The sequence below is a fragment of the Falco punctatus genome (assembly GCF_963210335.1).
Source record: "Falco punctatus genome assembly, chromosome: 13".
NCBI classification, from domain to species: domain Eukaryota; kingdom Metazoa; phylum Chordata; class Aves; order Falconiformes; family Falconidae; genus Falco; species Falco punctatus.
In genome coordinates this window covers 17,066,640-17,088,472 of record NC_137593.1, presented here as the reverse complement: position 1 = coordinate 17,088,472, position 21,833 = coordinate 17,066,640, and the positions used below count along the sequence as shown (strand labels likewise).

The following is a 21,833-nucleotide window of genomic DNA, read 5'->3' as shown; positions in this document are numbered from 1 at the left end:
ATTAAGCAAGAACACCATCATTTTATGTGGGATTTTCTCTGTTTTGGGAAAGAAGCTCTTTTAAAGTTCCTGCTAATAGCAAGTTTGGTTAGTTTCCCAGTGCTCACATCTCCTGTTCCAGATGGTCAGTGATGTGAAACTTTAATTATCATCAACAAAATAAGCTGGGACTAAACCCTTCCTCAAAGGTAAAAAGAGCAGATGGAAAACCATAATTTCATTATTATAGAAATAATACATGAAAAGGATTCCTCATCCACCTTTAAAATCAGTCACTCACTTGTTGCACAATTAACTCCTTGCTCTATAAATTTGCAGGTTACTCTGACTGGTTAAATGGCTGCTTGGTACATAATCCTTGCTAACAATATTGGGAATAGTAGCCAAATTCATCTTGGCTAAGGGGAACCAGTAAGTTAACTGTTTGGGCTGAGCTTCCATCCAGCATTTTGCTTTCCTTCAGGTTTTCAAGTAATTCGATTTTATTTCCCTCCATGGTGTTACAGTCATCCCGCCTCATGATTCTTTGTGAGAATAAAATCACAGATAGTATTTATCTGGAATAAGGCAATGGCTGACTCCAGAGATTCAGTTAGTCATTTGTCCAGATCTGTAGCTCACAGACACTGAATTCCCTAATTTTTTGTCAAGGATTCAAAGTCTTGCAAGTCAGTACCATGGAGAAACTCTTCCTATGCCTATTTTAGGTCTTACTTTGATTTGCATGTTCTAGGTCAGGCTTTGCAAAGGCAATCACCCATCTAAGCCTGCCACTGCTCAAACTGAGCTCACAGAAGCCTCAGTTCCTCCAGTTCTGCCAAATTAATTTACGTAACGGCAGCTACAAAGAAAGGGTCTGGGGGCAACCCTGTGTTTCTGGCAGAATCTCATTCCTTTTCTGAGCTCAGATTCATTACCTGATCGCAGTGCATCACTCTTTAGAACTGGCTGTCCTAATTCCTATACTTTTCACAGTTTCATTACAGTTCAGGAGCACATTTTGATGTGCTACTCTAAGGATTTCAAACATAGATATTCCTAACAAAGCAACATAAAACTGCAGAATTGCACCAGAGAAAAATAATCAAGTTTTCCTCTGTATCCCTATGATTAAAAAAGCTTTTTTCCCCCTCTAAAGCGTCCTAGGTAGCTACAGGTTTATGTATCACTGTCATGATCTGTATTTAGACAGTATGCCTTTTATTTGTTTCTCAACATCTTTTCTCACCCTTTCTTCTTTTTTCTAGCCATACCTTCACAATCTCTATTTGTTGCTTTCACCAGTTCAATTTCCTACGTTCTGTTTCATCTCCTTTCACCATTTCTTCCCACTCTTAGAAATCTATATGCCACCTATTTTCTTTAAGCAGGAAAATGTTGTATGTGTTAATCCTTTTTACCTTTTTGTCATGTCTGATGTCACAGGTGCTTCTGTTTCCCTCTTTTCTTTCTTCCTTGGCTAGAAACGTGTCCCTGTGCACACTTTGTACAGTAATTGGCAAGGAATGAGGCTTATACACTTCTGAAAATAAAGTACCTAGGCTGAAGAGTTTTATGTGTAGGTATACTAAAGCTATTAACTGCGTGTGCATAAGGGCCCACTTATGAATACAAGTGGTTTTTTACACTATTACTTATGCACTAATATGCCTAGAACGTGTGAATAACATCTTGTCTGCACTCAGATACATGCTAGAAATGGAACTTAAATGAGTTTCTCTTTCACTCCAGTGGCAGAAATATTATGGTAAAAGACACAAGGAATTGCATCAATACATGGTTTAAAAAAATGGTTAAAAATAAAAGGTAAATAGAGAAATAAACATTCTTTTTTAATATGTGGTGACACAATACTGAAGCAATCATATTTTTTGCTATTTGCTAACAATGCTTAACAGATCTCAGCAGGAGGTGTGGGATACAGGCTGGCAGACTTCGTGATGTTCTTAGACTGAATTAACTCCCAATTACCTACAGATGAGGAGAAAACTGAAACAAAGTATTGGCTGATAGAGAAATCTTTGTTTCCTAATTGATTACACGATACAAAAGGTTTTGAGATAGTACATATGGAAGTTCATGATGTCACTTTTAAGGCCACTTTCTGACTGTAGCTGCGGTTTAAGGGAAAAACATGATGTGAGAACATTCGGCTGTCTTTCCTCTGCAACTTTTGTTATTCAATGGGCTTAGGGATCAAAGTGTGATAAAACCTGTACAGAATAATGCTCCAAAAACGGAAGGGCAAAGGATCCAAATTAGAGACAGTCCATGACAAAAGAAGAAAGCTTAAAATAATCATAAAGTGAGCCTCAGATCCACTGAGATATGCATTAAGGAGACACTCATCACAGCTTTCAAAGCCAGTATTATTTCCTGCACATCCTAGCTCCCAGCTTCATTATTCAGCAACATAGTTACAGTATCTTTTCATGTCCTTTATAGAACTGCTGTTTTTAATATAAAATACACTAGGAATCTGAATTAGAAATTGGGAAAAGTAGGAAAGTAACATTTGCAGGATAAGGGATAGTTACTTCACCAGGCCAAAGACCAAGTGAAACAGACTGAATGTTTGTATCTATATTTGGTGTTTGTCAAACATCTGTTTCTTCAGTCTCTGATTACATTTTCCTCCTGAGTAAACTACCTTCAAGTTCAATGACATAATAACAGAATTAAAACCACAGAAGTAATAAAAATACAGGTGAACAAATAATTTAAACCAGAAGGATTTAAAGGTTCTTATTAATTTTCTCTTTGAGGTCCATTTGATCAAAAGAGCTTCTTATATTTTGAAGAGATCTAAACAGAACTAAAATTAGTAATATCATGACTGGACCTATCAGTAAGAATCACCAGTGTGACAGAAGGAATTCTCTTGACTTCCTAGGACAGTTATAGAGATCACTGCCTGAGAAATGTCAACCTTAGAGCCTGTTCAGCACAAACTGCGCTGAAATCTGGCTTCTGAGTTATTTCCTCTGGAAATGGATATTGTTTTTCAATAAATTTGTCTCAGTTCCCTTTGCTGTGTTATTTTAGAAAGCCCCATATAAGCCTCCAGGAGAATTTCTACCAAGTAAGAATGGTTGGAGCATGATATTAACTTGTGTAAGGTACTACTAGACTAGAATGAAAGTCTTTTTTGAGCAGTGAAGAGTTATGGTATGACATGTGTTGGTACATGTCCATCCTGGAAATATTTAAAAGGAGCTGTGAAACTACTTTTACAAGAGATTTCTTCACTGGGTATAGCAAAGCTGACCATCGCCTTTATCAATTTGTCCTGCCCATTTTCCCCTCAAAACTATGCCCTGGTATCACAAACACATTGAATAATTAGAGTTCCTCCTTTATCCTACTGTAGCAGATAAGCTGTTTATGCTGAAGAGGGAAAGACAAAAACAAGATGAAATGGGCAATATCCAAACTATTTATCATACATTTCAAGCCTTTTAAACTATTAAAAAGGCGTCTGGATTTTATGGACAGTTAATTTATCAAGCACAGATATGGTGTCTTGAAATATATGTATTATTAGAGAAAAAATATTCTCCAGGAACTTTGGAAAATTGAATTTCTTTATCAGGGTAAACTGCTTGGTAAATCTTTGAACCAATCATAGAAGCTTATTATGTAGAAGGGGGTTGCAGTACCCTTCTACCAGCACAGATTTTTTTTTGGAAAAAAAAGGAATGTTACCTATTTATTCCAGAACATCTTATCTGGCCATCATAGGATCACTGAATTCCTGACACATTATTGCACCTGTGAGCATCAGCAGAAATACGCACCTCACCAACAAATACTGTTCTTATCAGCAAGGGGTCATACAACAACAGGATCTGTTACCTCCAGTTCTTATCTAGCTCTATGAATTTAGGCTTTCAGGGCTGGTCCCAGACTTTTGCAAAGGGAGCTTTACAGCCTGACTAATTCTTACTAATAGGCATGAATGAACTTTGTGGAATGTATACAACCAATAGATACTTTACAAAAGAGGCAGGATATCCATTTCAAAACAGTCCAGGTTTATTTTTTTTTACTTTCCTCTTCTCCTTTTTCTGAATCTCAAAGGTTATCATCTCTTCCTTTACATACCATTTAAGGTACTTTATAATGGCAAGCCAAACTTCACAAGAGAACTATGCTTGCAGTATTACTTTCCTTTCTGTCCAGAAATATCTACACTTCTAAGCCTTCCAGGGCAGTCAGCATTTTGACATGGGAGGTCTTAATTTCATACGTCAGCTAGTTTCTGTGTTCTCTGCCTTCACTGCTGTGTGATCCTCAACCACAATTTTTGTCTCCAGTATTTTCACTTCATTCATGTATCAAACTGTTCTTGATTGCATATAACAGAGCTAGTAAATCCATTCCTTGCCACATGTCACAGCGTCACATATCCTGTGTCCCCTGGCTGCCACTCACTTTTTTTGACTGCTTGTGAAAGACAGTGCCATATGGTGATGTTCCTGATGCCCATGTGGCTTCCACGCTCTCGCTTCTTCGAGGAAGGGGATGAAACTCATCAGGCCCACTGAGCAATGGTACAGAGCCAGCAGAGAAATAGTCATGTTTTTCACATAATGACAATACAAACATTTCTGATATTTGCTACAATGGAAACCTTTCTTGTGTAATGTTCTCTTAGGTAATTTGTTAGCAGGGAACACGTATTCATTACTGCTTTCTACATCCTGCACTCAGCATGAGAAAGATTAAATAGCTCTGCTAAATATACTCTCTCAATGCTAATGACCTGTTCAGCTACTTTTCAGTTACATCTCAAGCTATTCAATTTTTTTTCTACAACTTCTTCCACACTTTGTTCATTAAATTTCTCTGCAAATGGGCAAAACCTCTTGGCAGACCAATTCCAAACCTATAGTGTATGCATTCAAAATATATGCGGATGTTTTCTTCAACAAGTAATATATTGTATGAAGACAGAACAATGAAAAAGGAATGAAAGTGAAATAAGAGGTTAAATCCAAACCTATAGTGTATGCATTCAAAATATATGCGGATGTTTTCTTCAACAAGTAATATATTGTATGAAGACAGAACAATGAAAAAGGAATGAAAGTGAAATAAGAGGTTAAACATCTTTGCTCAGGACTATCCATAAGTTATTAATTTTCAGCCAGATTCTACAGTCTTCTTAACGCATAACTCCAACTGAAGTTACTGAGATGTTTCTCAGTTTTGATCTTTAGAATGTGGTTCGCATCTGGTAAGTGCTTAAGTACACAGACAGGTCATTGTATTGTCTTGTCTGTAAAGTACTACTTATAAACCTAAGCAACGATAAACATTCCTGGGTCCAAAATCTGTGAATGAAAATAGATCACCTTCAATGCTGCATCCTATAGCATGAATGCCTGTGCGTATCTGAAGCTGAACAAACTGCTGCTTTATGATGTTCAGAGAACTGGCTGGCAGAAGGTTAAATTTATAGCTACAAGAACAGCTTTATGTGTGCTGGAACATTTGTAAGCTAGATTTTGTTGTTAATACCTTTGCAAAAACGCTGAAGTTGAAAACCCAGAAGTTAGAGGATACAAACATGGAGTAAAAAAAGCTACCATCTGGAATCTTTTATGGAAACATTCACTACATCATAGACCAACCCCCAAGAAAGCAAAAGAAATAATTTTATGCAGTATATATTATGATACAGCTATGCAAGAAACATCATCTTAAATTATATTCTTTCATTCTGAAAGCCACAGAATACACTCAGGTAAACTCCTTGGTGATGAAGTACAATGTATCTGAAGAACTGAGAATAATTTTTTTTCTTAAAAATTGTAATAAAAATTTGATTGAGAAGATCTTTTCGTAAGAGTTTGCCATAACTTGGTGTCTAAATTTAAATTCTAAATAATGAAACAATCTCTAATTGTGAAGAATATAAGCATATTTAAACACACTCAGAAGATCAAATATCTTACTTTTCCTACCTATGTTTTATTTGTTTTAATTTAGCATATATAAAATAGTTCTACAGATAACAGTTAAGCTGTAAAAAGACACTGAAAGCGTGCCGAGTAAGTGCCAAAAGTGTGCCAAAAAAGACACAGGTGCCAAGTCAATTTCCTGGAAAACAAAGCATACAGGAAATATTTGTGGCACAATTAGTCATATAGGTTTTTCTGGATAAAAGCAGATGTGATGTGTGTAGTCATGTGATGTGTGTAGTCATGTAATATGTATTGTCTTGTAGGGCTCTGTTGGTTTTTTTTAAAATATCTTGATACCTTGATATAAAACAGGATCAAAAATTACTCATTTTGAATATTTAAATCCTCATTTTCTTCCAAAATGTTCCTTTTCTATGAGAATTCTCATAGACTTTTTATTAAAAGGAGGCTTTTAAGCTAAAAATGAGAAGCCGTAAGCAACTCTGCAAGTTACTTATATAGGAGAAACCCCTTGTTACACCCCCAATACCCTTGCTTATAGTGGCCCCTGTATAGATGAGCTCTCCCAGGTGCACAGCAGCTTGTCAGCCTTTCTGCAGCCACTGCTGTCAATGTGATTCACAGTGATCCCTTCTGCCAGGATTATCTTAAAATAGCACAGTATAAATGAAATCTTGCAATTACCACAAACACCCAGGTGTTTGGTATGGCAAGATGGCCTATAGGAGAGTTGCTAATTTGGCCTGGAGAACTTGTGTGCTTGACCGGTATTTTCTGAGCAGCTGGCCGCAGCATCTGTAACACACACAGCTCGTGTGACTTACTAAATCCATATGAAAAATGTAGGGGTAGCCGGTCCTGCTGCTGTCCTTAAACTAAACACCAGCACAGGAAAAACGGAGGTTGGAGGGAGAAGCTGAAGGAAAAGAGAGCTATCAATATAAAGCCTTGCTGGCAGCCAGCCATGCTACCTTCACCTTGCCAAATGGCCACAGCCAGCCGTAAGAGCCTTCCCTCTTTCATCTTCCTCCCTTTCCCCCAGCGAGTCACTCCTGCAGATGTTAACTTGGTTATGCTGTTACACTGTGTATTCCCTTACTCTGTTTTCTGTTTACTATTACGTAGCGTACAAAATTACTTATTAATGCTTTTCCAGATTGGTAAACATTATTCTCACACCTTCTAAAATAGTCCTCTATTACTGTAATTACGAACATGCTGTGTTTGCACCATCCTGAAAAGTGGTATGTGTTACAGAGAAAAAAACTAGCCGTTCTTTTGCAGTGACAGAAAAATAATATTCTTCATTTAAACTCAGGCTGTTTCAGTGGGGTGTTAATGCACTGAAGCTGACATTATTAACAGGTATATCTTTACTTAAAAGGCTACAGGAAGGAAGGTCATGTTAGGTTGCAGAAATGTATTTGTGAAGAAGCTGATTATTTAAGCCAGAAATGAATGAAATGTAGAACTGATTATGCCACCTATTCCCTTCAGTCTCTACATATGACTAAATATAATAGAAAAAAAAAAGTGTCAGTCACACTGCATATACAGAAAAATACTACCAGTTTTCCAGTGACAAGAGATTCTATAACAAAGAAGAGTTGCAATGTCCCATGTCTAGTGAAGAGAACACGTGAAGGAGATAGCCAACATTTGCATCAGGCACCTTTTCTATAGATTTCTGTATCTGTATGCAGGCTGAGGGTCATAACCTTGAATACTAGGAAGAGTAGAAGTTAGGCACTTGTAAGTCACGTACTATCTGATAGCATTTTTCTTTCTAGATTTGCTTTGCAGTTGAGTTGTACCTTTGGAGAGATCCACATGCTTTGACATTACAGTGATTGAAAACTAGAGACACTTGAAATATTCTGAGTTTCCTTGAGCTGCTTGTAGCCTAACTGTTCCACAGTCTACAGGAACCTTGCACTAACAGCTGAAGAGAGTCTTAATGAGCTATAAATGTCTAGGCCTTTATTAAACAAAGACAAGTGAGAGAGAAAAAAATCTCAGACTTTTTGTCACCTACATGCTTCTTTCCAGTTCTAACAGCTGCTTTAATGCTTTCCTATCTGTTCTCTCTACTGAGGTTTCTATTCTTTCCTTAGTTTTCCTTTTGCACATTTTATTATCTGATGTACTAAATGCTTTCCTAAGTGACACATTCCAACCACAGTCACTGAATGTGACAGCTGTGCTGTATCTATTCATTAAATGCTGTGCTCAGACACTTGACAGCGTTTGAAAATACTACTCTTGCTCTAAGAACAATGTAAGGAGTTTAGTGTAGGTGAATGTAACTACACTGATAATTGGAAAATGTCAAATTAAATAGGAATACTATTTTTTTTGTATTGTGAAACAATTTTTTTTGTTGTTGTTGTTGGTTCCCCCCCCCCCCCCCAGTTTAGTTATTATAAGTTTCTCCATGGACTTTCAGACAAAATATAAAGCTTATTTTTCAATGATGTAAACTCTGTAACAGTCTGTTTTTCTGAAGGGTAGGATAAAACCTAGTTTGAGTAACTGTATTTTAAGGAGAAAAAGTGGCACTGAATTGAGGCTTACTGTGAAGCATCTTCAAGCATCCAGGAAAACTGAATTTCATTTTGCAGAGTACTTTTAAGATTATCTGAAAGGATTATTTGTATTTCTAGAAAAGCTCCCGGAAGCCTGTAATACATGCAGAGTGGAGTTAACTTGATATCCTGTTAATCATGTACTTAGCATCTGTGTTTTTAGGACAGAACATACTTGTGTGATTTTGGCCCATCATTTGTGATCTGTTTGAGGATTCCTGAGAATAAAAAAGCTATATATAAATTTAAGATAATATTATCAGCTGAAGTTCTGTCAGATTCAATAGGCAGAAGTAGATAAACTGAACTACTGTGTACCACTTTGTGGTTTTAATCTTGGAAAATAATAGAACACAAAACATTAAAAGGAACCTATCTGCAATTTTATAGTTGCCCTATGTTCTAGGTGCTCATTCAGCATTATTTCTTCAAGATATCTTTAGATAGGAGAATAAATCCTATTAAATTAAATTTACATATTTTACTGTACTGCTTTCTAGGTTGAAAAAAATGAACTAAAATTGCATTCTGGATACATGGTTACCATTAACAATATTGGAATTCTGGTGTTTAACAAACAAAAAACAACTCCTGAATTGCATGTCTGCAATGAAATCTTCAAAACTGTATCAGTGAGAATTATACCAGGAATTAAATCTTGTAATTATCTCACCAAGTAACAAACGGAGGTGGGCGTACTTACCATGTCAGCACGATAGCCACAGCATCGTTTAGGACACTCTCTCCAAACAGGAGTGTGTACAAATCTGTATCCACATGCAGTTCATGGAAAATAGCAAGGACTGTCACTGTATGGAGGCAAAGCAAAGTAAGGCTGTTATTTTCATATTCCTCTGGTGGTTCAAGATGTAAAGCAGTATTAGAATATGGGTTTGAGAAGTACAGTCCTGTTTATTGCCTGAGTGGATAACAGTAAGTTAAAAGGGATCAGCTGAAGTATAGAAGATCCTTAAATCCAGCAAGTCTTTGAGTTTTGGTCCTTCAGCTGAATTAGGAAGAAACTTTCCCCCTCACACAGAGAATCATGCATAAATGAAAATCTCACAGCATACTTTACTGTGCATAAAGGACTGTGGTCTTGTGACCAAGAAGAAATAAGGGTGCTGAAAAGACTTGGGTTTTGCCATATGCTTTGTGTGCGATGAGAGTACCGGTTTACCTGTTTTCAGAAGGATATAATGATGTAATGCTTACCCATTACATATGCTCACTGAGGAACATGCATAGTAACCCTATACCCTGTCCCACCAGCAGCGCAGCCTCTCTCACCTCAAGTGTAGCCTATCTGTAGTCATGAAATGCTCTCATCCAGATCTGGATATCTGATACTTTTGATCCATTTTAAGGTTCCTTCAGCATATCATTAAGTCCCTTCCTTCTCCCTGAGTTACATGCTATGTTTGATTTTTAGCTTACCAGTGCAATAGTAAAAAAATATTGTGTGTTGAATTTAAATTGAACTTAGGCAAATCATTTAGACACACACGCTCGAGGGCATTTAGACACTTGGCTCGTATTCAGGTAATTAAGTCCTGTAGATATTAAAGGATGCTGTAGTTGTTTCATGCCTCAGTTTCCCTACCTGTAAGCAGGGGATTACAGTCCTTCCCAAGATATACCTAGCACTTCATAATCTCCAAGCACAGAAGGCTACCTGTGTTCTATGTTGATATTATTATTCTCTCTCTGCATGGACGAAACAGAGCTTTCTCTTTTCAAACAAAACTTAATGTAAAGGACCCAATTATTTGTATGGTTAAAAATCACATGGTAACTTACTGCTTCACTGGTGCTCATTCTAGTACATAATTGTGCAATTGACTCAATCCTCACAGCCCAGGAATCCCAAAGATTAGGAGTGCCTCTGGGATGCCATGTTAACACCTGACATTTCAGAAATTAAAATTATATAGTTTTACATTGAGATGGCTGTTGATATTTCATATAAAAACATGCACGGACAGATGATTTTGCTTTGTCTTAATAACATTTCTTGGAACTTTGAAATCATTACTGGTAAGATTTTCTAAATGGCACTTAAATATCTGTGTAATCTAAAAATCAGTTTAAAACCCAGAATAGATTATCAGTTCTCCTGTGAGATTTTATGTCAGAATGATCTCTGTGGATGTTCTATCTTTGAAGAATTTTGGAAGTGTTATTTCATATAAGACATTTTAGGAGATGTGTGTAGCTGAACATTTGCTGATATCGCTATATTTAAATTAGCTAGTTATATTTAACTATGCTGGTAACCTCGCCCACCTACTCCCAGTGCAGTTATATTTTAATCTAGGGAAAGAGTTCTTTCCCCAGAACAGCTCAAAGATGTAGGAAGAAATTTTATTGGCAAAAGATATTTTCTTGGTTCACCAATATATTCAGGTTTTTGCTTGATTAGCAGTGCTGCCTTAATGTGCTAAATGAAGACCCAATTTAGTCTCGCATTCTTTGATGTCACTGGTGTAACAACAGCCTTGTTTTCTAAAACTATTTGCCATTTCCAGCTTTTGCTTATTAGCTAATTAGTCTGGGCTCACATTAACAGTCCCTGTGATAATGAAAGAAGGAAAAGAAAATAGTAATCAGTCCAACATACTGTGGGTATGTATGTGTAGCAGGCCAAGCCAATTAGACAGATGCCTACACATTCTTCTCCTTTCTCTTGCCTCCTAAGAAAACAGCTTTCTTTTCTTGCTTCCTCTCCCAGATCTACCCCAAAAATCTGACTTAAAAGACTTCAAATGAAAGCAAAATAACAAAGCAAGCAACGCAGGAATGCATCAATTGCCTCTTTGGGAGAAACTCCCCAGTTCACCCAGTTCTCAGAAAGTATCTTCCATTTCAAATGTTTCTCCCATTCCCACTGGGGGTTATTGGATCTTCCTTACAGCATTGCCTGTCCCTGAATAAAGAATTCTGGTCTCTGCTCTGTCCTTATGTTTGTCTGGCCCCAGCAGCCTCCAGCCATACCACTGCTGACAGATACTTATCTGATGTGTTTTTAAAGAACTGAAGTGATGTTGGTTCCACAAATCCCAAGGGAGACTAATTTGCTCTTCAGTATTCAAATAATTTATAAATGCAGTTATTCCTGAATGTCTAAACTTGATCTCCCCTCCTGTTCTCCAAGTCTGTAGTTTCCATTCCTAGCATAACGAGGCACACATAATTTGTCATGTTTATTCCTTTTCTTTCCAGCAACATTTTGCCTATTCAAAGACTCATTTCAGACACCTCCTCCCTAAAGTGACTCACTTCTTTCAGTCTCCTCCTTTTGGTAATGTTTTCTAGCCCTCTAATCACTTCTAATCAGCCCATATCTTTCCTGAAATACAGTGCCCAAAATGAGATCCAAGTACTGTAGTTGACAGGTGCTGTCAAGAAATAGCACAAAAAGTTGCTGTAGAACATGTTAATAAATCCTGTTTTCCTTTTTTCTTTTTTTTGCTATGCATTGGTACTGATGACATTTTCAGGTTGTAAATGTGAAAAACTTCTCAGCAGTAAATGATCATTTCTTACTCTCTATCTATGAAGTTGATTATTTCTAAGTGTAGCATTTATCCTTGTTGATTTTAGGTCACTGCAAGAATCATATTGAGTTCTAATTGTGTCCTTCAGAGTGTTTGCTATCTCCTCTGAGGATAGTATTATACATTAAAGATGCATTCTCTATTGCATTAGCCAATTCATTAATGAAAATGTTAAATAGTATCTGCCTAAGAACAGACAAGTAATCTTTAGCACAAGCACTCCATCTGAGTTCAGTAAAATATTTTCACCTTGTTTTGCCTACCACCGTCTAGTCATTTCCTCAAGATCACATTTGCCTTTGTTAATTACGAGAATCTATAGATATAGTTCATTCAGAATAGGCATAATAAAAGGGATGTGATACTCTACTATGGAAGAAAGTTAATTTTAACTGCTCTCTGGATAGAATAATACTCTATAAATAGTTATCATTGTCCAACGTAGTCACATCATGTTTTGTCTGATGGGTGACTTTAAAACTCAAGGGAATTATTTTAAAAATTCAATATTTGCTATCATATACCACAGTAACACATCTAATCTGTGAAAACTTTCATATCTAAGTAAAGATCATAGATACTGCATTGCAATAAGTACGGCCTTTCTGGCTTTCGGAAGGGAATTTTGAGGAACATTGTGATAACTACTCAGAGACTTGTATAATTCATTATATACAATATGTATTATAAAAATACAAAACTACTTTTCAATTGAGAGCATCTCTTCACCTCTCACTTCAACCTAAGCATATGTGGACAGAGGTAGAGATAGGTAAAGAACTAGGTGACTGGAAGGACATGTGGTTGGGGGACAGCAAACAAACATCTTTTGTGGCAGTAGAAAACTGACAGAAATAGAAATAACATGTATCAGAGTTCCTGACTCAGAAAAAGTTGTCAACTTCATTAAAAATGTCAGTGATGGAAAGCATGAAATAGTGAAATATCTAAGAATTTCACAGTACTTGTGCCAACAGAAGTCTGATTCACTTCTTCCTTGACTTCATGGCCTGAGGTAACATCTGTTAGATGCTGAATCTAGCATTATTTCAGTTGTACCCAAGTCAGAACAAGTGTCTGTGGAGCTGGTTTTTCAAAAATATCTGCTGACATATGTAGAAACAAATTGACTTGTTATTAATTCCTGTAAAAAGTATGTATAACTAAAATATCATCAAACTACAACAGTCTCGAAGTTAACTGTATTCAATACTTCTTTGCTGTCATGTTTGAAAACAGTAACAAAGATCAGAAAATAAATGAGGCCATTATATAAAGTACTGGTACTATTGTCCCTCAGTCTTCTGACTAGAACTATTAATGTCTTTCATAGCTTACAGGCCTAAATTCTTTTAGGAGGGCAGTATCAAATGGGAAGAAAGTAAGATGAGAGAAATCTTGCTTATATTTTCTATCTGTCTTTCTCTAAAAGTAACAATTCAAATTTTAATTATAGTCTCCTTTCCCTACTAATCAGTCACACCACTCACAGATTAGTTCAGTGGTAAGAAGAAAGCATAAGAACATTTCAACTAAACCCACATTTATAAACAGTCTTCTGTAGTCTGTGTATAAAAAGTATTACCTTGCTGCATTTATAAATTATGCTTCTTAATGCAAAGTCCTTTGATTTTATAAGAAACAGAAACTGCTCTTTCTGATAAACATCCAATTTCATCAATAACAGCAGCAGTGCAACTCACAGGCCCGGCTCAGGTTTAACCATAGTAACTTCAAATAGAGAAAAGGCTTGTGAGTATCAGGCTGACCAAAGGCAAGGGAGTTCACATAGCTCAGGAACAGCTGTGCTTCAGCAAACCTTGTGAAGGTGAATCTGTTTTCTATGCTTGAAATGTCAAATGGTAAAAAAAAAAAAAAGTGTTAAAGATACATGAGATGGCTTTGGATTAGAAGGTCATCCCACAGAACGTGTTAATAACAGCTAAGCCAAACTGCCAAAGCTGTATTTTTCAGTTATTTTTTGGTGGCTAAGGCAGAGGTTGAATCTTTTATTTCATGTGCTGGTTTTGTTCTGTCATTCACCTGATTCCATTACAACCACTGGTACCCTGAAGCTGCCTATTGCTGGGGCTTATTGCTGTGTCTACCTTTCAACCACAGAGGACAGTTGGTGTCAGAAGATCCTTATCCGTGCTCACACGTGGGGCAGTTCCATTTTGCAGCTCTCTTGTGCTCAGGGACTGAGAGCCTGGGGCTCCACTCACCTCACCAGCACCTTTTCCACAGCCTCTTTGCTGCCCTTGATGAGTGACACATACCAGAACACAGGGAGGAACTGCCTGATCCCCTTTGATGAGGTCACACCAAAAAACCTCCCGTCAGGTTATATCAGAAATCACAATACTGGCACAAGGGAACTTTTTCAGCAGCGAAAAGTGAAATCTGTGTTGGTTTACACAGATGAAATAACAAGAAGAGATGATTTCTCCAACTACATGATAAATGATACCTATTGATCAGAGTAAAGAAGAATATAAATACTGGTCTGATGCTAGAATAATAAATACTGGTCTGACTCTTTAAGTCAAAGACTAATGAAGGGAGAATTTGGGAATTTTAGCATTCTGTTTCTTAGAAATTAGACGTCTCGCCTGGAGTCTTGAAATAAGAAACTTTTTCTGCTGAAAATGATAAATTATTGGAAGGAGATATTTTCTGTAAAATGAATTATTCACTTGAAAGTAACCTTGTTATGTCCCTAAAGTTTCTACATTTTCTTTCTAGAGATATGAGAGATTTTTGAGGCATCCCTAAGTATCACAGATGTTTAGGGAACACAGTCTATAATGCAAAACACACTCCCAAGTATATCCAGTCATAAATTAATTTCTGAATCTTAGTTCAAGTGCTAGTTTTCTGTATAAGGGAACCCACAGCATATAAGAGCAATTCTTCTAAACTAATTTTATGGGAAAATTTCTATACTAAAGATCTTCAAATACCCTTCAAAACAAAAACCTACAGAGTGCTATGACATTATTTCCTCCTTCCTAACAATATTAGTAACTTTTAGCTGACGTACATTTGTTTACTGCCCTGGTAGTAAAATTCTTTAACATGTAAACGTCTACCAGTCATCTTTACTATTACAAAGAAGGAACTCAATCAAAACTGCTTCCGTCAAGTCAACAGATCAGTTTTCAACATCTTTTGAGACTTAATTGCTTTCCACAGCCAAGGGAAATTAAATATTTTTTTAAATGAGTTTATAATCCTACACAGTGAAGAATTAAATGAAAAATCAGGTAGCGAATCTGACAGGAGTTTATTATATCATCTTAGGACAGTAATGTATTATTTTATTCTACTGCTATAACACTAACAACATTTTATCAGAGATTTCTTTTTATAAAAAAAGCTAGATATCACTTATAAATCATTAGACTGATTATTTTATGCCCTAGTTTGTATCAGCCCTCTGGGGCACAATATTTTAACTGATTTTGGAATTCCAATGAACTCTTTACATGGCTTGAGGTTGTAATTCACTACCAATCCTACAACACAATGAAATATTTTCAGCAATGTCTACCATTTAATTAAGCAAAGATTTAATTCAAAATTGTCTAAGTCTTTGAGGGACTGATATTTACAGATATCATTAGTAAAAACATGAAATAGCTTGGAATATTGTGAATAGATAACAGAGGGAGCAAGACTAAACATTAAAATACTCTTGGATATGCATAGACACTCTGAGCAGAAGAATAATTTAAACCAGTACTAACCAATGATAGTTTGTCACACTAAATGTAGTTTTCTCAACTGTAGTGTTAGCTTTTTAAGCCTATTTAAAAATCTGGGAAAAATAATCCTTGTCACTTATTCCTTCCATTGTAAGAGGAGCTTCATGTTTTTTTCCCCCCTCATGATCGTTCCAGATTAATCAGTGGTGATTTAATAATACTATAATCAAAATCAGTGCATTCATCTTACAAATGTCTTCTAGTAAGTCAACATGTTCATTTGTAAAAACTAAATAGAATTGTACTGGAAAGTGGGAAAATAAACTTAGCCAACTGCAAAACTCTATTCATAGCAGAATCAAGAAATATACTTGGAAGCTGTAAGCAACCTTTTATTCCATAAGCAATTAATTTTCCTAGGTTTTCTTTGTGCTTCTAATTTCTGTGTTTTTCACTTGCTCTGAACACAGGCTCCAATCGTGCTGAATCTTATTAAAGTAGTTGGATGATTTTATAAGTGGCAGCATATTGGATGCTTGGATTAATTTGAGAATAACAATTTGATGCAGCTTTTACAGCAATCTTGCAACAACCGGCTTTGTGTAAATAAATATTTTAAAGCCATCAGAATGATAAATCACAAGCTCAGTCTTTTGTTAAACATTGAAGGTTTATTTAAAGCATAGAAGAAATTTGTAGAACAGTGTTGCTTTTTGTCATTTCTTTTAATAGCCATGAATTTGAAAGATTTATTCATAAGTTTCTCAGAGAAGCTTCTCAAGGGTAGTTAACACTAATGCAGCATGTCATGTGCATCACAAAATGCTTTCTGTTCCACCTCCTGGAACAGCTCAACTGAAAATTTTGCAAAAACCTGATGTACCCTTGCAGACTTTGTACTTTGTCTCTCTGTAGGTAAAATATAAAACAACCCCCTTTTTTCACCTCCTCCTTCACTATTGTCCCACAGGTGCAAAAAGCAATACTTCCCTTTTAATACCAGAGTACTCTTAATTATCCTTTTCATTGTAACAAAGCCTGGACATATCTATGAAACCTAGGCTGACTTTGAGGTTAGCCCTGTTTGATTTAAGAGGCTGGACTAGAGGACCTCCAGAAGTCCCTTTAAATCTAAATGATTCTGTAATTCTGTGATTCCAAAATTCATTGAGTCTGTTTCCCAGAGTTGGCTAATTACTGTAACTTTAGGCTTATAAATCTTACATCTGCAAACTCAAGTTAACCTGTTGGTATGTATGTATCTTTTTAGAATTATATCATCATGAAATGCTGCATTCCAATTGTAAACTGATGCTTTATAAACAGTATTTATAGGGCCAAATATGAAAGCTACATTCTCTGTATCTTTCACTGGGTTAGATCACACGTGAATGCGATATCTAAATGATTAACCATGAGGCTGCAGTGTTACCTCAGTTCTCATATCTGCCATGAACATGTGGGGGCCCTGAAGACTGAAAAACGTTTTTCCAGTCTCCCTAGCAATTTATTTATAAAGTTTGTGAGCAAAGCATAGATAAACCAGTTACTCAAACACAAGGGATGTCTGCTGGAGCCAATCTGATGGATGACTATCAGAATATCAGACACGTAACAGCTATGAGAATAAAAAAGTCAAGAACAGAGACTTTGAACATTTCTGTGGCACAAGTAGTTGTTATATTCTTGTTTACTCTTCTGACTTTTGGAAAAGCAATTTATTTTAAAGGGTTACCTGGATCTGTGGCAGACATCAGTGATCCAAAAAATAAACAGTCAGTGAAGTGGAATTCCCATCCTTTTAACTGGCCAATGCGTACCATGGCCTTCACAAACCCGTACATTATCAACCTGTCAGAGGAAAGATAAGACAGGCATTCAGGCAGAGTATATAACACTTATGCTTAATTTACAGTATTAAGAAGGTTCTTATTCTCTTCAGCTTCTTTTAAATAAATGTATCATGTGAATACCGAACATAACCTGCTATGACATAAAAATTCTATTTCCTATTCAACTGTTCAAGTATTGTGTTAAAGCATCCTACACAATTCCAAAGCAAAGACTTTTCTGAATAATTGTCATCTGCTGGTAGCAGAGGACAATGCTTTTAGCTGTTTATTTTTCAAAAAGAAAGATCATGTAAGCTTACGAAGACATTATTAAGACCAATTTGTCTAACGTAGAACACTTACACAAAGGCATTTCTACTATCAGCTCTGTGGCTTGCTCTAATAATTCTAAATGAATGTTTTATTCTATCATTTTTAAATGTTAGCTGTATTCAAAGTTCCAGATAAGGTCTCCAAACTAGACAGATATTTTAACAACTCGCAATGGCAGTGAGGCAACAGTGTCACACTTCAAAATTCACTACCTCTCTAGTTTCACAGGGAAGGTTAACATTGGTTTATATAACTAGGTAATGCTATCTGAGATGTAACTAGGTAATGCTATATGAGATGTGTAATCTAAAAAGAATCTTGAAATATCTTGAAAAAAGGAATTCACTTGTCAGAACCTGTAGTTTATTTTTTTAATTTTTTGAACATTTTCAATCTGGTTGATAAAAAACCCAATTGCATTCAATACATTTTTTCATAAAACAAATTAAGAACTGTGCTCTTTTAACTACAGAATTAAGAAAAATCATTTAAACAGAGCTACATCCATTCACATACTTCACCACATTTTGCCCTCAGCTATACTCTGAAGATGTTTCTGAAGTCACATAAGTACAGAAGATCTGAGTGACAGATAAAATGCTACTAAACAAACAGCCTGAGAGTTAATTACAAATTGTTTTCACATATTTTACCAAGCTGTAGATTTTCTGAAGTATAGTAACCTTATTACATTAAGAGGGAAGCAGATAGATCACCACAGAATTTCCCAATGATCCTAAATATTTGTGTATGTATTTACATAAGCTGCCTAGCAAACAGTTAGCCACCAATTGTTCTAAAATAATTCATCCAGCTGTGGGTCTCCTTGATTGCTGAGCTCACTTTCTCTCTATTCCCAAAGAATAATGATTCAAGACCCTGCAGTTAAGTTAGTCTTTTTATCCCCAGCACACGCACACCTGCTTTAAGGAGTGAGTCCTTCAAAAACTGCTGCTGTGCTGCTGCTATCCTGATTCGCAATTGTCTCCAAAGTTGAGTGTAATGGAAGTGAATATATGCATGCCTTTTAGAAATCAGTGCCCAAACCTGCTTACGGTTTTGACCAGAGATACTCTTCTGACTCAGTTAAAAATATTTAAAAATATTATGTAAAATCAAGTTTTGACTATCTGGCAAATTTAGTCTTGTTAATTCTTTAAATACCTGGCATAGACATCATCCTGGTCTTTAGCACTGTTTCTTATACATTACTAAATATATTCAGTATATTTCAGTATGTATGTACAAAGTTGCAGATGAACTAGACAGAATTGGATTCAGGTCTTTCATTGACATAGGTGGTCTAAGTTTGCCATAAAGTTTAGTAGTACAGTAGAAGACTTACAGAACCTGGTCTTAGTTCACATACCATCCAATTCTTGGCTGCACTGAAAAGGGAAATAAAACTGAAGATCGGACTAAACAATGGTGCTGATTTAATCACTGAGATTAAGATCCAGCAGAGAAAAGAAACTCAGAATATTATGTTGTGGGTTTTTTTAAATTCATGCACTACTTAATACTTTTTGGTAATGCTAAAAGGGCAAAGGTCCAATTTTTCAAACATAAACCCAAATAAGTGCAAACGTAGATTTGGATTATGTGAGAAACTGCAAGCTTAAATAAACTATGAGGATCTGTACTTGTACCTCCTCCATCTAATACATACAAAAACATGTACAGAAATAATTTCCTATTGTAAATTAATATTTTAAACACACTGGTTTATCTTTTCTTTAAAAGCTGTGTATTTTAAATGAAGTTAATAGATTAAAGTGATCATTAATCATCATTTATCAATGATTTCTTACTAGACACAGCCATACAAAATGCAAACCCTCCTTCACTTTAAATAACTTTACAATAACTTGAAAACAGAAGTAATCTCAAAATTTGGTTTCTTATCATCTTCCCCAAACTACACGAAAAGTTAATCTAGAGGCTGTTTTGAAAACTGGAAACCAAAGGGCAGTTCTGAACTGGAGTAAGTTCTCTGATGTTTGTAAAATTAACAGAACCATAGCAGTTTATACCAGCTGAGAGTTTTCTCTCAGGAAAAAAAAAATATTAAATTCATTGTAATACAGGATATACTCACAATCCACTAAAAAAATGGGAATATAACTTATTGAATTTCTCTAGATATACACAAGCTCTGTCATGTGTTTAGTATTTTTTAAATTTACCTTTTAAATGAAGTTGCTTTTGTTATCCCATACATAGCAGATAATGTTCTCAGTTTCACACAATAGTGTGAATAGATTCTCTAAGAGAGACCCAATTCCAAATCACAGGAGCTACTCTGCATTTTAAAATGCAGACTGGTGAACTTGAGATAGACTCTAGTATTCCAGCCTGTAATTTTTTATCCTTCAAAAATGTCACTCTGGCTTTATCATTTTTCTTCAGTGACAGAGATTATTTAGGTGACACAGTCTAATATCTAGTCAAATTTAGACAATAAAGCAATTTATCTATAAGAAATTTTAATAAAAACTTTTTTTAGAGTACTAATTGATGATGTAGTGCAACTTTTCTACTACATATTGAAAAGTTGGATTGCAGCAGGATACCTGAGCTCCTGACAATAGTGTTATTAAACATCATCCAGTACTGCTCAACACAAGTGCTCTTAATGGGAATCTAGTGGGGAAAGCATACCTCAGTGACAGCAGAACATTAATCTCAAGGAAACACCCTGCACTGATACCCCTATTACTATTATAAACTAGATTTGAAAAAAATAGTCTTACTGATTTTTAGAGCTGCTGTCATTTCATTTGATATATCTAGGTTATTTTTAGCAAGTTTATAACCAGCAAGTTTCAGCAAATCTGATTGCTGTATTCATCTTTGACAATCCATTTAATATATATGTTAAAAAAATATTAAAATATCTGTTAAAAAGCTGTAAATAAGTCAAAGTGTCAGTGACTCTGATTTTCCTCCAGAATGTTCCTGTCCCACTAGAATGCACTCCCAAGCCAGCGCTCCCTGTTGACACAGAGCAGGCTATTGACACAAATCAAATTAACATTAGGAACTCTGAATCTGTTTATAGGATGGTACTTCCATCTTTCTGATTGTGAAACGGTTTTTTTTTACTTTTTAATTTTTTACTAATCTAGAATGCTAAAGTTTATTTTTTATTCTTCTAGAATATCAGAACTGAGATCTTCAAGGCTGCATAAAGGAAATAGAAGCTGAGTTACAAATCAGTGTAACCCTAATTTCCAATGTGGCTTTGAAAATCTTAACTTTAAAACACCATAAATTAATTTTATTTCATATACTTTTTTAAATCTTCCTTTTAATCTACATTGTAAGATCTTTGGGAAAGCGGTTGCCCCTTAAACTTTATCTCTGTGTTCTATGTGATACTTCTCTGATAATAAACTTCATAAAATAATTGCTACTTTCTATATATATATGGATTTTGTGTTTATACTGCAAAGTGCATCATTGAGAATACTGTATTAGCCACTTGAGATAGAGTTCTTCTGTTTACCCAAAATGAAGTAGCAAGTAGTATTTTGTGGAACAAAAAGAATGAGGCACAGATCTATGAAAGGACTTAGATAGGAGACTTCTACTTATGTTGAAAACCTGAATCCTTAGAGCTGGTTCTTTAGAAGCCTTACCACACTTAATTTTCATCCATAAAGCCTCTTACATCCTAACAGGTCTTTCTGGGGGGGCTTGTCCAGCACCATGTAATGCATGTACTGATTGTTTAAAGATCCTTCGGGATTCACAAACTAGGGAATGACCTCTCTGGCCAGTGAGGTCTGTTAGAGAGATGCTGAGACCTGGCCCTCACAAAACCCGAAGCTGAATGAAAAAGAGGTGGTTCCACTTTGCAGTCGCCTTTCACTCAACTCTATTAGAG

General features: G+C 35.8%; 1 protein-coding gene across 1 annotated transcript in view; it reads right to left on the bottom strand.

Annotated features, from left to right (window-relative positions):
- Positions 1-21,833, bottom strand: part of SLC9A9 (solute carrier family 9 member A9) — a 218,697-nt gene that overhangs the window by 150,229 nt on the left and 46,635 nt on the right. The window contains exons 5-6 of the mRNA XM_080410492.1: positions 17,515-17,630; positions 9,219-9,324 (exon numbers count right to left, since the gene is read on the bottom strand). Of these exons, the coding sequence (XP_080266618.1) occupies positions 9,219-9,324; positions 17,515-17,630 (222 nt within the window). The remainder of the gene's footprint in view (positions 1-9,218; positions 9,325-17,514; positions 17,631-21,833) is intronic.